This window comes from Scleropages formosus, chromosome 19, assembly GCF_900964775.1.
Source record: "Scleropages formosus chromosome 19, fSclFor1.1, whole genome shotgun sequence".
NCBI classification, from domain to species: domain Eukaryota; kingdom Metazoa; phylum Chordata; class Actinopteri; order Osteoglossiformes; family Osteoglossidae; genus Scleropages; species Scleropages formosus.
The window spans coordinates 11,270,933-11,285,498 of record NC_041824.1 but is presented as its reverse complement, the minus strand read 5'-3'; the positions used below and the strand labels follow the sequence as shown (position 1 = coordinate 11,285,498).

The window sequence follows — 14,566 nt, the reverse complement described above, 5'->3', positions numbered from 1 at the left end:
TCGTACTTTTATTAAGTGTGTATTGAGTCACAAGCTTTACATGTAAAAATCAAAAACAACAAAAAAAATAAACGGTCCCTCTCCAGACAGTTGGATATATGAGTAAATATTACTTTAAAAATATAGGAACAGTGTCTATATCAGTGTTAGCTGTCAGTGTTGACTTTTGCAAAGCACGGACTGTGACAGGTGACTACAACTTGTAATCAGATATGAACAGAAAGGAAACTGTGGTAAAATATAATTTTTTAAAAAATGTTTTCTATTACATCAACCATGCAGCTTTTCCACATAATATGATGTTGGCTAGGTGGATGTATCTGTACAATAGAGAGTTATTGTATAAAATCAGAATCAGGCCCATTGGCAGAACACGATACTCTGCAGACCATCAGATTTTTTCCTTCATTCTGCAGTTTGCTTCTAAACCAAAACTTTTTCATCTCTTCAGCGGGTGTGTTTCTTTAAGACAGGAAGACCATTTATTTGCGCAGAGCTCCTCGACCCCATTACTCCACTAGGCCTGGAAGACACATTTTGTTCTGCAAAGACTGCACTCTGCATTCCTGACAGCTGACCTGCCTGCAATACCCCCTGGGTCAACCCTGAGGTTCCCGCCTGCACTACCAATCCGCTGGCTCCCTGTCCGTCCACAATGTGGATGTTCTGAGACCCAGAAAGGTTTCCCCTGTGTAGAGACCCTTGCTGGACCCAAGAAGACCCTCCTGAGATCACCTGTCCAGATGCCATCTGACCATCCACCAGCAAGATTTTCTGAGATCCAGACAGATCACGCTTCTGCAGGGTTCCATTCTGGAGAAGCTGGCCTCCGCTTCCTGCTCCTTCCAATAAAATAAGGTTCTGTGATCCATAGAGATTATTCATGCCTACAAGGCCTGAGTTCACTCCCACTAAACCCTCTCGCACCACCTGACCAGTACCTACACTACTGCTGACCACCCCTCCAACAGCCGGACCTGTCACAACCCGCTCCTTCATAATCACGCTTTCTGGGCCTGGAACACCATCTACTACATACATTGTCTGCATGTTTGAAACTGAGGGCAACTCTGACACCAGCACAGTGTTGTGAACCTGTGGCTCCATAACATACTGAGTTGTTTGCAACACAGGGGTCGAGGCGAGGTACACAGGCTGCTGAATGACATACGCCTGATTAGGAATCATCGCATTCTCACGAACTGTCACACTAGGAAGAGTAGCCGTGCGACTCGTCTCTGCGACAACATGCTTTTCCACATGGCTGCTGGGTGGAGGTAAACTAGACGCACTGAGAGCACTGTTTGTGACCACACTTGTCATCGTGGTGTGTTCTGCTTTGGGCTGTGGTGGTGGGACGGACACCTCTGGTTCCACTTCTGGACCTCTACAGATCTCCGCCAGGGTTTTGAACTTGGGGCCCAGGTTGTTCAGAAATTCCAGATCATTGTCTGCCTCAAGGAGACTGCAGCACCCAACAGACCCCACGGGTGATCCGTGTCCTTCGAAGTTAAACGCCAACAAGTCTTCTGTCTCAGCTTCATTTCCTGCTGCACAGCTGGCCTTCTAGAATGATGAATATGGAAAGCATGGGATTTTTCAGACATATATTTGCTATAAAAAACATGTATGCTATATAGTACATACTTTATGCTTTAAAAATAAAGTATATATAGAGATAGTAATTAGAAGTTGACCCAAAATGTTGATCTATTACTAAATGCATTTTCATTAAGACAGAAATGCAAATAGACTGAGGAAATAACATTGCAAACTAAAAAATGACTTCTCATTTTTGTCATTTTGAGGAGTCTCACTTTACCTTTTCACATTTCACTTTCAAGTAGTATTAGTATTTAGTGTTAGCATAGTATAGTATTTAGTATTTTATTATCGTCTTACATACTGGACAAGTTATAAATGGCTTGTATTTTTATTTTCAAGCTGTATGAGAATGTGTACAATTTACATGACATATTCAAAGCAAACTGAAATTGTAAAATAGAATTTCCTTCATGACCCACATCATACAGACATGCATTACAAATTAAATGGCAGTTGTGTTACTGCATTTACATTCCTGGTCTATGTTTCATTTGAACTATTTCCACGATTGGGGTCTCTAATCACCTTCTCTCAAGAAGTGCAGGGTAGCTCACTTTTTTGTAGTTTTTAGATGTGGAAATGATGCCAGTTTCTTTGTTATTAAACTTTCAGGACCTCTGTTGTTGTTCAACTCACTATGATTTGGAAATAAATCAGACTACTCACCTGCGAGTAGTACTCTTTCAAATAATGACCTGGAAGGGCTATTCCGTCGTACATATCACCTTCAACTCTTCCATGCCTCAAATTAAAAGCACTCCCTCTGTTATTGCCCAGCATGTCTTTTTGGGACATTTCCATGGGGTCATTGTTATGAATGACGAAACTGGTCCCACCACCCATCATTGAGGAAGTGGACAGGAGGCCAACGTCTGCAGGTACAGGAGCGCATGAACTAATAGCTGCAGATTTAGTGAATCCTCTGCTGAGGTCAGCAGGAGCACTTAGCAGCGGCACATCCTGTAGGGGTGAAAAATCAATTAGTTTGACAATTTCAAGCAGGTAGGTTATACTAAGAATGAATTAACTTAATGCTTTCTATATTTATGTGTTTTTTTTTACTTATTGTACTTGTTTTCCTATACACTGGTACACTTATATAAGCTGAGTCTTGATTTAAATAAAATTTTATAGTTACATTTAGTTCACACTTTCCAAAGCCACTTACAATAATGTACTCATTCATATAGCAGGATAATTTTACTGGAGCAATTTAGGGTAAGTACCCTGCTCATAGGTACTACAGCCAGCGGTGAGAGTCAAATCTGTGACCTTTGGGTCTAACGGCAGTAGCTTTAACTACTACGGTACTGGCTGTCCCACTAGATGCTGAACAATTTCCACTCATTTGCATCATCCCCTCCCCAAGCTGTTTGTTTTTTTTCGGACGTTATGCTTTCTGTCGATTGTAGTGTTGGACCATTGCCCAGGAAGAGCTGTGTGAATAAGTGTGGAATAACATTAAAGTGAACCTCCACTCTTAAGTATATTTCAGGCAGCTAAAATCATAAGCAGTTATATATCACTGCTCTGAATTTTGCAGAGTCTTTAATCAGTTCTCCACTCAGACTAAATTCTCAAGTGTAGACAGTACATTTCTGCTTCCACACCATCCCCACGAATGCGAAACTTGTTAAAATTTGGAAATCAGTTTAAGAATACAACTGCAAGACAGCATCAAAAATGAATACATAAAACAAGCTATGCACATTTGCCCACATTTTTAGGATCATTCATAATATGCCCCTTGTACATTTCTGAACAGTTAGAGTTCCTCATGTAACTTAGTTGAAAAGTCTCACACTTCTCCTACACTGCACATCCAAGTCAGGGGGTTCAGAGCTCATCACGGAAGCACAGGGTGCAAAAAAAGCAGTTAATCTCACACACACACACACAAAATGGGTAATTTAAAGTCACTAATTGACATGAAGAACCGTCTTTGGTCTGTGGGAAGAAACCAGAGCACCAGAGGAAGCCAAACCAACACGAACAGGGAGAGAACATACAAACTCCAGACTGAGCTGGATTAAAAGTGACACCCAAACAATCTGGGAGCTGTGAGGTATAAGTGCTACCTGCTGTGCCACTATATCACCCACCTGAAAAGTCTGAGGCTTCTCAAAGTTTCAGTAAGTGTTTCTGGATTAAAAATTCACACATCTGTGCAGGTTTTCACATAAATGTGAAGTAGAAATTACTAAAACTTCACCCATCAGAGTTATTTAGTGTCCGGTTATGATTTAAAGCGTCACTCACCTTGTCCTCACCCTGGCCCTCAGTGTGGTATGCCATCAGTTGTTCTTTGGTGTCAAAAGGAATATCAGAGAAAGCTCCTCCGATCCCTCCTGCACCAGCACCAGCACCACAAGTGCAGAACAGCAGCAGAAGGGGCACAACTGTAGGCAATTATAATAACAAACATGGCATATTCAGTCTAAGAATTATTTTAAAATTTTCTTTCTTATTTCATCCTGTCATCAAATGCCTGTGACCTAAATGTGTAACTATTTAACAGATTAATTTAGTTTTATCCTATGACCGATACTAATAAAATATAATTTTCACCAGCTCTCTAGATAGGGTGAAAACCTGATTAAAGTGAACTGTTCTTGAACACAGAATATAGCTAGTAACTCCATTCTAGAAACAGCATCAACATTTTTTACCTTATTACAGTGCAAAGAAAATTATTTATTTTATAGAATACCCCAAGGGCCATTTGAGCTACAGATTAAAACTAGACAATAAAGGAATCCATTAAATGCAAAATTTTTATTTAATGAAATTTGGAGCTAAATAAAATCAGATATCTTGTTCACTATGGCAAGGTAGTGTGTGTGTGTGTGTGTGTGTGTGTGCGAGACGGTGGAAAAGTGGTCATATGAGCAGTATGCTGCATCTTTTTCTACACTCTGTGTGTCTGTACTGTGCATACTTGTCTTTGGGTGTGTGTGACAAGCTATGCACACTCACGCAGGAGCATCAGGAGCCCAAGGAGGAGTAGACCAATCCCCGGGGCCCCAAACACGGCCCCCTTCGCCTCCCTTGCTTTGCTATGGCACTCTTTGTCCACGGTGCAGGTGCAGGCCTTCACATTCAACACCTGTTTGTCAGGACAGGCATATCCTTGCTGGTCCTTTATCTCCACAGTAACCTCATGGGGACCAGGCCATAAGGGCTTCTGGACTCGCAGGATAGCTGTCGTGTCTTCAGGGACAAAAAAAGAAAAATTTAAACGTTCAGTTATTTCTATAATGTTAATCCGTTCTAATTATACACATCAGGGAGAAGCTTGCAGTGGTGGAAATGTGAACTGTGTGAAGATGTTAAACGGTGTCTTCTGGCTGTCCCCCCTCCTTTATTTTGGTATAAAAATGCCAAATAGCAGTTAATAATAATTAGTGCTATTTATACTGATGGATTTTCCTTCAAAACTCAGCTGAAATATGGTAACACATGTCAAAACATCTGTAACTGTGAAAAATGATTTAAAGGGTTGAATCAGGTGAAAAAAAGTACTAATAGAGGAAAATTAAGGAAGTGCTGAATTTGTTAAGGCTATTGGACGAAGTTGGATGGTTGGTATGGTTATGTTCAAATTAAAAAATGTTCACTTTGCTGCAGTTGGTTATTCTTACCATTCAAACGTTCCACTTTCCATTGTTCCTTGGCACTTTCAGGAATGATACTGAACATAAAAGGAGCACCATTGGGGTCAGCATCATCATCTCTAGCAGTGATGAGCAGGCTGTCATCATCTGTGCACATAGTCTGGGAAGTGCTTGTGAGTTGGGGGCAGTGATCATTGAAGTCTTCCACCTGGATGGCAATGGTGCCAGTGGAGGTCTTTGATGGCATGTCTAGAAAATAAAACTCTTAATTAATTTATTAGAACTCAAATGACTTTACACTAGAAGCCTAAACTACACTCACTACCCCCAAGAAATGTTACAAAACTCAATTTTTAATTAAGTTTAATTCGAATATACAGGTGGTCCCCGATTTACGATGGGGTTATTTTCTTCGAAACCCATCATAAGTCGAAAATATTGTAAGTCGAAAATGCATTTAATAAACCTAATACACACCTCTGTGACATCGGGGATCACCTGTAATTCACACAGACATTTGCTTTCTTTATTATTCTGTGTATATATTCTGTTATGTCTGAACTCCATATGTATCTAATATAAGTATAGGACGGGGCACTGCTCTCTGCTTTATAATGTACATTAACAATTATTCTTATAATGCTTAAAATTTTTCGTTCAGTGTGACACTTGCCTTGAGTCATGCAGAGTACTTCTGCAACGTATGTTCCATTAACAAGATATTTGGATTCCCGATCTGGTATTTTGTTGAGTTTGATTTCAGCAGTTTTTTCATCAACTATGAGCCAGTTGTCAGGATCATATCCTTTGGCATACCTGATACATGTAAAAGAATACGACACGGTTTCAGTTTCCTGTTAGCGTTCAAACATGACACATGCTCTGCACTCAATGGACTTTTTATATTTTTTCTATTATTACTGAACTCATAAACCACAACTATTGCACACAGGGACACTGAAATTCATGCCGTAGAAGAACTTTTGCACACCAACCTCACGTTCTGTGCAGGTTTTTTGGTGTCTTCATCAGTCGCGGGGTATTTTCCAATCACACTTTTGAGGTTGATCTTTTTGATGTCCTCAGAGAGGGGGATTGCTTTTACTTTGGGGCTGAACTTGGGACCCTCAGGCTGGTTCTTCACACTGATCTTTACTGGGTACGTTTTTCCGTACCCTGTCCCGGTTATTCCGAATCCTCCACCAGTTCCTGTTCCTCCACCCCATGCCCCACCTCCTCCACCCCCTGCCCAACCTCCTCCACCTCCTGCCCCACTTGCTCCTCCACCTGCACCTCCACCCACTGCCCCACCTCCTGCCCCACCTCCTCCACCTCCTGCCCCACCTCCTCCACCTCCTGCCCCACCTCCTCCACCCCCTGAGAGATAGAATGGTGCTTTGTTTGCCACAGCAACTTTGAGGTCCAGCTCTTGGAGTTCTTCATAGTCAACAGCCTAATAAAGACAAAAACCCTTTGTGTTGTATTTTTTACTTCACACTTTGTCATGGAAGAGGGCCCTATAAGCCACATAAGCTTTGACGTACCTTATTCAACATCAAAACTCCCTCGTTGGTTTTTGGATCCGTTTCAATGCTGAAGTACCCGGCTTCATTTCCTGAAATGATCTCATACTGGGCCAGCCAGTTGTCAGTATATTCCAAGTCAGCATCAATGGCTTTGAATCTCATCACCTCCATGTTGGCTGTGTTCTCTTCTATGCTGCCTTCATACTGCAGGTGAAGGGAATTCAAGGACAAATGTAAACAGCAAACAATCATATATGGGTACTGACAAATTTTACAAGAAATATCTAAGTAATAAGGAGTTTTAACTTACACTGTCTTTCTCCAGAACAGGAAGATTATCATTGACGTCAAGGATGTTAACTACAACGGTCCCAGTTCCGGTATTGCCATTGATTGCACCATTGAGGTCTGTTCCTTCAATAGTCAACATATAAGCATCCTGTGTCTGCGAGAAGGAAAACAGTAATTTCATTAAAAAAAAAAGTTTTTTTGAAGTTTATGACAGAGGCACCAGGGTCAATGCAGTACTATATCTACCAAATTGTAACAACAACTGCCTTTTTTCCAGTTTATTTCCAACTTAAATTCAATTTTGTTGATGTCATTAAAAGAAAACTTGTCATTGATACTGTATACATTCTTTTCCCTCACACAAAGGCACACATGAAGAGAATACACACAAAACATTAGTTGCTGAATATGCTGCTTACTTCTCTGTCAAGAGCTGCCCTTCGAACAAAGAGCTCACCCTGCGGACTAATGTAGAACATACTTTCTCCTGCTGGTTTCTGGTCCACAATAGTGTACTTAATTTGTGAATTTGGATTACCAGGTTCATCATCATCCGTTGCATTTATTGTCATGATGTAAGTCTCTAGAATGTAAAGAGGGACAAACTGATCATTCCATCTAATCCTAGCATCTCTGTATATTCTGCAGTCTCACCGAATTCAATTTGACAGGTGATGTGTATATAGTAATTGAGAAGTGTTGACAGTGTGAAGCATGACAAACAAATGAATAATTGCAACAGTTTTTCATCAAAATTGATTTCAGACAAATAACAGAAACAGATTTCCTAAAATTTCTGATTTTGTTCCTGCGTATTAGGTTTCAAGGGATCTGACGAGTGGAGAAATGTAACGAGAAATGTTAAACAGCAATACAAAATCTTGCCTGCTGGACTTAATTCCTTCACAGCGCCAGGTGACATTTGACCAAATACAGGAGTACAATCATTTTCATCCTGAACTTTAAATCTCAGTGGGAGGTTCGTCTCTGCATTTGACCCATCGAGATACTTTGCAACTCCTAGTAACTGAAAGAGCGGAAAAAAAAAACAGACCTATACGTGACCAACATGTTTTTAGTAATAACCTAAATGCATTTTATTGAATGTTAACAATTAAGTTGCAAGTCTGACAGATGTACTTACATTGTACTCAGGGATTTTCTCCCTATCCAAAATGTCTGTAAGACGAATCAAACCAGTGTCAGGGTCAACGACAAACAAATTCTCAGGGTTTTCAGTGGCACCTTTCCCCTTCAACGAATACCTCACTGGTAAGTTAGCTTGCTCATCAGAAAAGATCTGAAATGAAAATATTAATGATAATCGTGTTTATTTGAGTTCTTTGTAAGTACAAAACAACATTTGCACTTTTTGAATAGTTTGTAGTTTGGGTTTTGGATAGACAAAGAACTGATAGCAAGCAATAAACTGGGTTCTGGACCATGTTTTATTCTGTCTCTTCTCAATAAAGACAGACAATCCCAGTTCTAAAATGACTGTTTAATAAGCTTAGAACACTGAATTTATACACTCACATTGTCTGGGCTAACTTTCTTCCAGTGCACTCTCTAAAACTGGTACCTGCTGCAACAGCATATATAACAATAGTTCCTATTATCACAGACCTGACTCAGCAAAAAAATTAAATTGAACAGGTGAGTTTACATAAATTAAGTTTTGATTGCTTATGAAAGCGTTGCCCTACTTTGTCATCTTACCCTAGCAATAAAAGGCTCGTTTCTGTAATCTACATTTTCTATTAGCATCTTAGGAGGAGGAATCCAAGTCCTCTTCTGCCTCCATAGCAATGGTCCTGCATCAACTTCAGATCTGGAAATCTGAAAAATAATGGTAAAAAAAAAATAATTATGACAACTAAGACTAAAAATGTCCAAATAAAACTTACTTCTTCTAAGATAGAAGAGCTCTAAACCAAGTACATAACATTGAACTAATTTTTCTTAAACAATAACAAAAAAATCACCAAATTAGCAAGAACTAAGTAACAATTTGATATTTATTTTGCAGCTGGTCATTTTACTACACTTTATTTGTGATGTTGAAGTCACATTTTATACAGACATAAGCACACTGCTACTGTACATCCAAAATCTAGAACTATAACTAGTAAATTATAGAAATAGAGTACAGTAGAGTATTGTTATTTTGAAGTATCAGAGGAAAAAATATAATCTACTGTACAAAAAATAATTCAGCAATGCTGCTGCATTATTATTACATTTTAATTTTAGAATAATATAGAATAATATTTAAATATTATAATATTTATGATATAATACACTTCAAACATCTGTACCTTTTCTGAAAGTTCTAAAGTGTAGTAACATTTTGAAAATTAATATTTAAGAAAAAGGAAAAGAAGAATGTCACAGAAATAAACAGCAGGGGGGAAAGAAATGTTTTACTTACCACAAATATGAGAAGAAAGAGCAGGGCTCTTCCAGGCAAGGAAAGCCGTTCCATGATGCTGAGATGCTCTCGATCAACAGTCTGCCCTGTGACTTTGTCTCAACATAATATCATGTTAGCAGAGTCACACCTGCCGGTACTGTACATGTTGTACACACACGGAGCCGACCCCAGACACACACCCAGACGAGTTTGTAGTAGGTCCTGCCCAGCAGGTAACAGGGTTTTCCCTCACTTTCGATAATTATGTTGGTGCCTCTCCTTTTGGCAATTATTAATGGTGACACACCCAACCTTCAGAAAAAAAAAATCCTGCTAGGGGAAGCTTTGAACATACAAACAAAAATAAAACGAAAAAACACACGCACACTTTCAGAACCACTTGTCCCATACGGGGTCACAGAGCCTACCCAGTAACACAGGGCACAAGGCCGGAAGGGGAGGGGGACACACCCAGGACGGGATACCAGTCCGCCGCAAGGCACCCCAAGTGGGACTCGAACCCCAGACCCACTGGAGAGCAGAACTGCAGTCCAACCCACTGCGCCACCACACCCCCACATCAACTAACAAACACACACACACACACATTTTCAGAACCGCTTGTCCCTTATGGGGTCACGGGGAACCAGAGCCTACCCGGCAACACAGGGCGTAAGGCCAGAGGGGGAAGGGGACACACCCAGGACGGGACGCCAGTCCGCCGCAAGGCACCCCAAGCGGGACTTGAACCCCAGACCCACCGGAGAGCAGGACTGCGGTCCAACCCACTGCACCACCGCACCCCTAACTAACAAACAATGAATATCAAATAATGAAACAAGCAATAGATGCACAATATAGTAATCAAATAATTACACACGCACTGTCTGAAACCGCTTGTCCCGAGTGGGGTTGTGGCAAGCCGGAGCCTAACCTTGCAATACAGGGCGTAAGGCCTGAGGGGGAGGGGACACACCCAGGACAGGACGCCAGTCCGTCACAAGGCACCCCAAGCAGGACTCGAACCCCAGACCAGGCTAAACCCACTGCATTGCAATCACACACACACACACATATATATATTTTCTGAACCGCTTGTCACATACGGGGTCGCAGGAACCGGAGCCTAACCCGGCAACTCAGGGCGTAAGGCCGGAGGGGGAGGGGACACACCCAGGACGGGATGCCCCATGCGGGACTCGAACCCCAGACCCACTGGAGAGCAGGACCCGGGCCAACTCACTGCACCACTGTGCCCCCTTAATAAAAATAATAATAAATTAAAATTATACATTTTTTTTTCCTTTTTTCACACAATAACTGGAAGACTGCTTGAAAAATGTTTTCCAAATGTTTACGCCCTGTGTTGCTGGGTAGGCTCCAGTTCCCTGCGACCCTGTATGGGACAAGCAGTTTCAGAAAATGTGTGTGTGTGTGTGTGTGTGTGTGTGTGTGTGTATTATTTTTATTATTAGTGTTATTACTATTAGCATTACATAGTAATAGTAGTAATAATACTAATAAAATGATGATCCTTTTGGATCCTTTTAGCAGAAGAGGGGAGCCAATTACCAGTCGCGTTATATCTGAATTCGTATTATTGCTTATAACAGGAACTACACACATATCAGCTTGATGGCCTACAAGTAGTGTCACCCACTTGAGTGCAAGATACTGGGGTTCAAATCCCGGTTAGGGCAAGCCTTTACTAAGAGTCCTGAGCCTAGACTCCTAATGCTATACGCAAGCCTATGTTGGAACATGATTGCCAGAAGTGTAACTGAAGATGCTGCCTGGATTATCAAGGAATACCTAGAAGAAGACATTCATGGACTGAGAACATGGAAGTAAGGGAGTACTACAACAGCAGACCCACGGAAGGGGATTACATACAATGTATGGAGGAGCAGAAGACCAGAATCTACACTAAGCAAGTGGTTACTCAATGCTGAAACATCAATAGAAGGAAGCTACCGTCACAGTTGGAAATTGTCTCCAACACAATGGCCATGGTACTCAGCAGCATGAAAACAAAGGGCTATTTGTGAGGGAGGAGAGCAGGATCAAAAAACCAGCTGCCCATGAAAATAATATGTCAACACAGCTCTGTTCACTATACCCACAACCACCCTCACCAAAAAACCAATGAGCCTGTAGATGCCACTGCAATAGCAATGCTGCAGAGATTCCCTCCCAAGAAAAAGACTTGAGTTCAAGATGAAGGAAATGCAGAGAGAGGTTAGCTGGTTAAGGGAGGCATCACACAACATCACTGTCTAGTGGCTGATGGACCTGAGAGGAAGAACCAGTCATTGTCACAAAGGCAGACATCCAACAGCGTGTCTCAAGGATGAAGAACTGGACAGGACTTGAGACTCCACACCTACTGGCTGAAGAAGCTCACTGCATGAATGAGCTATCAGATATGCAGCTGGAATAATAAGTTGGCCAGAGGAGCAAATAGATGTCAAGACACAAAAACTCCTCATGATGTGCAGAGGGACTGATGAGCAGCTGGCTGGCCAACCAACCAGACATAGTGGTTGTTGACAGGGAGGAAAAGGGGGCAATTGTGATAGAGGGAGCAAGTGTAACTGATAGCAATATCAAAAAAGACCATGAGGAGATTGAGAAGTAGCAAGGGCTGCAGGAAGAAGTGGAATGGCTGTGGAAGGTGAAGTCCAGAGTGGTCCCACTCTTAATATAAGCACTTGGCACTGTGACCCCCATCCTGGGAGAATGACTCCAGCAGCTTGGACCAACATCTGAAGTCTCTGTCCAGAAGAGTGCAATCCTAGGAACAGCTACGATATTGCACAGAACCCTCAAACTCCAAGGCCTCTGGTAAAGGACCCAAGCATGAGGAAGACACACACACCACCCCGTGAGAGGGAGATCTTTATATATGTATGTCTGCCAGAAGTGTTTATAGTTTGCACTGATACTTACTGATATTTAGTCAGGTTAAATTGACTTAAAATAAAGCCAAGACATCATTACATTTACATTTACATTTATTTATTTAGCAGACACTTTTCTCCAAAGTGACTTCCAATGAACTCCGCGAAGTGTTATAAGCCCACACACCTTACTCACCATGGTGACTTACACTGCTAGATACACTACTTAAAATGGGTCACTCATCCATACATCAGTGGAACACACTCTCTCTGTCACTCACACACTATGGGGGAACCTGAACAGCATATCTTTGGAGTGTGGGAGGAAACCAGAGCATCTGGAGGAAACTCACGCAGACACAGGGAGAACATGCAAACTCAACACAGACTGAGCAGGGATCGAACCCACGTCCTCTCGCACCACCCGGGCGCTGTGAGTATATTGGGAATTGCTATTACTGCTTGAAATGACTAATTTATAGTTTACTATTCACATATGCAAAGCCCCATTTTCAGCAGACATTACTCCAGTTACAACTGGCATTATTACTAGTAAACTCTACTGATGATAATGCAAATTGTAGAGAAACCTTTGTCATTGTGTATGCATACCTATAACCTGCTTTGCTCAAGAAAGCATGTAAATTGTCTTTCCTTGGGTTGCAAGGTACTACAATTCCCAAAGTTAATTTCTGGGATTAAAAATGGCCAAAACAACAACAGCTTTCTCAAGAAAGACATAAGTCTATTGTTGTTTTGCAAGAAGGAGGTTATTTCACGGATCAGATTGCCCAAAAACTGAAGATCTCATGCAAAGGTGTCCACTGCTGTCTTGAGACAGTACACCTGTAATACTTACACCTGTAATAATTTTGAACAAACATGAAGTTGTCTGTACAGTAAAACAAACAAACAAACACACACACACACACACACACACACACACACAGGCTGAAGCCGCTTGTCCCAAGCGGGGTCACGGTGAGCCGGAGCCAAACCCAGCAACACAGGACACACGGCTGGAGGGGGAGGGGACACACCCAGGACGGGACACCAGTCCATCACAAGACTACCTTAAGCAGGACTCAAACCCCAGACCCACCAGAGAGCAGGACCCGGCCAAACCCCCTGCGGCACCCCACCCCCTACAGTAAAACAGTATACAGCTAAAGGTACTTGTTAAATATCAGACTAGGGAGAAAGAAGTTAAAGGCCAAACCTTGTCATATTGTATGAGAATCATAATATCTTTATGTTCACAGCGGTTTAGGTTAAATTAAACGAAAATTTCAACATAATCCTCCAGAAAGTAATTCAATTAAAACAGACTCTTTAAAATATTGTGCATACAGCTCAGCTGAAAACAACTTAGCGAACAGTTTAGCTGGAACAAACATGAGCATGTGCACCAGGACGGGAGTCAGAGCAGCTCCAGTGTAATTTGGGAGCGAAGACGAATGTATTATTTTTTGTGGGTGTGCGCTTCTCAGTACATCTAAAACTTGTAAAACACACACACACACACACACACACACGCAGTGAACAGTGTTTTGATTCTTGTTTTTTGTGCGTTCTTCCCCCAGGGAATTGAGAGGGTGTGTTGCAGTGGGAGTTGACCTCAGAGAATGCAGGTGTGCTCAGTCTTCTTTGTTTTCATGTCCCTTGCTTGTGCAGCTCCTGCATGCAGGGCGAAGGTGTGGCACGGCTGTGACTCATCAGGGCGTGTTTGCTTTTGTTTGGACCGTAGTATCTGTCTGCGTTGTCAGTTTAATTCGCAGGGCACCAGTGGGAGGAAATCCGATCCCTGCAGTACACGTCCCTGCCTGTCCTTTCTCACAGCCCAACATGTTAGGGTGCTGTGGAATGATGATGACTCAAGAGCTTCAGATGATTGAAATGTCCTCATTTAACACACACAACCAATGCAATCACATTTTAACAATTCCAGAATGTAAAAAAAAAAAGAAAAATGACAGGAAATAGACTTCAGAGTGTATGAAAGTACTCCCAGCAACATTGGCACACCACACGATAAGTGCACAAAATATTCAATGCTCATGCAGGACACCTCACATTGATTCATTTAGCTGATGCTTTTCTCCAAAGCAACTTACAACATCAAGCTACTTAGAATTATTTACCCACTTACACAGCTGGGTAATTTTACTGAAGCAATTTATGATAAGTACCTTGCTCAAGCGTACTACAGCAACCTTT

At 41.7% G+C, this 14,566-nt stretch overlaps 1 protein-coding gene across 1 annotated transcript; it reads right to left on the bottom strand.

Annotated features, from left to right (window-relative positions):
- LOC108931669 (desmoglein-2-like) lies at positions 1 to 9,626 on the bottom strand. Its single transcript, XM_029246110.1, has 14 exons — positions 9,468 to 9,626; positions 8,756 to 8,875; positions 8,181 to 8,336; positions 7,922 to 8,063; positions 7,456 to 7,619; positions 7,056 to 7,190; positions 6,764 to 6,949; positions 6,215 to 6,672; positions 5,893 to 6,035; positions 5,247 to 5,468; positions 4,582 to 4,815; positions 3,865 to 4,004; positions 2,272 to 2,565; positions 1 to 1,566 (listed from the first exon to the last, which is right to left on the bottom strand). The coding sequence occupies exons 1-14, from the start codon at positions 9,519 to 9,521 to the stop codon at positions 448 to 450; spliced, it is 3,567 nt and encodes a 1,188-aa protein (XP_029101943.1). The 5' UTR covers positions 9,522 to 9,626; the 3' UTR covers positions 1 to 447.
- Between the last annotated feature and the right edge of the window lie 4,940 nt (positions 9,627 to 14,566).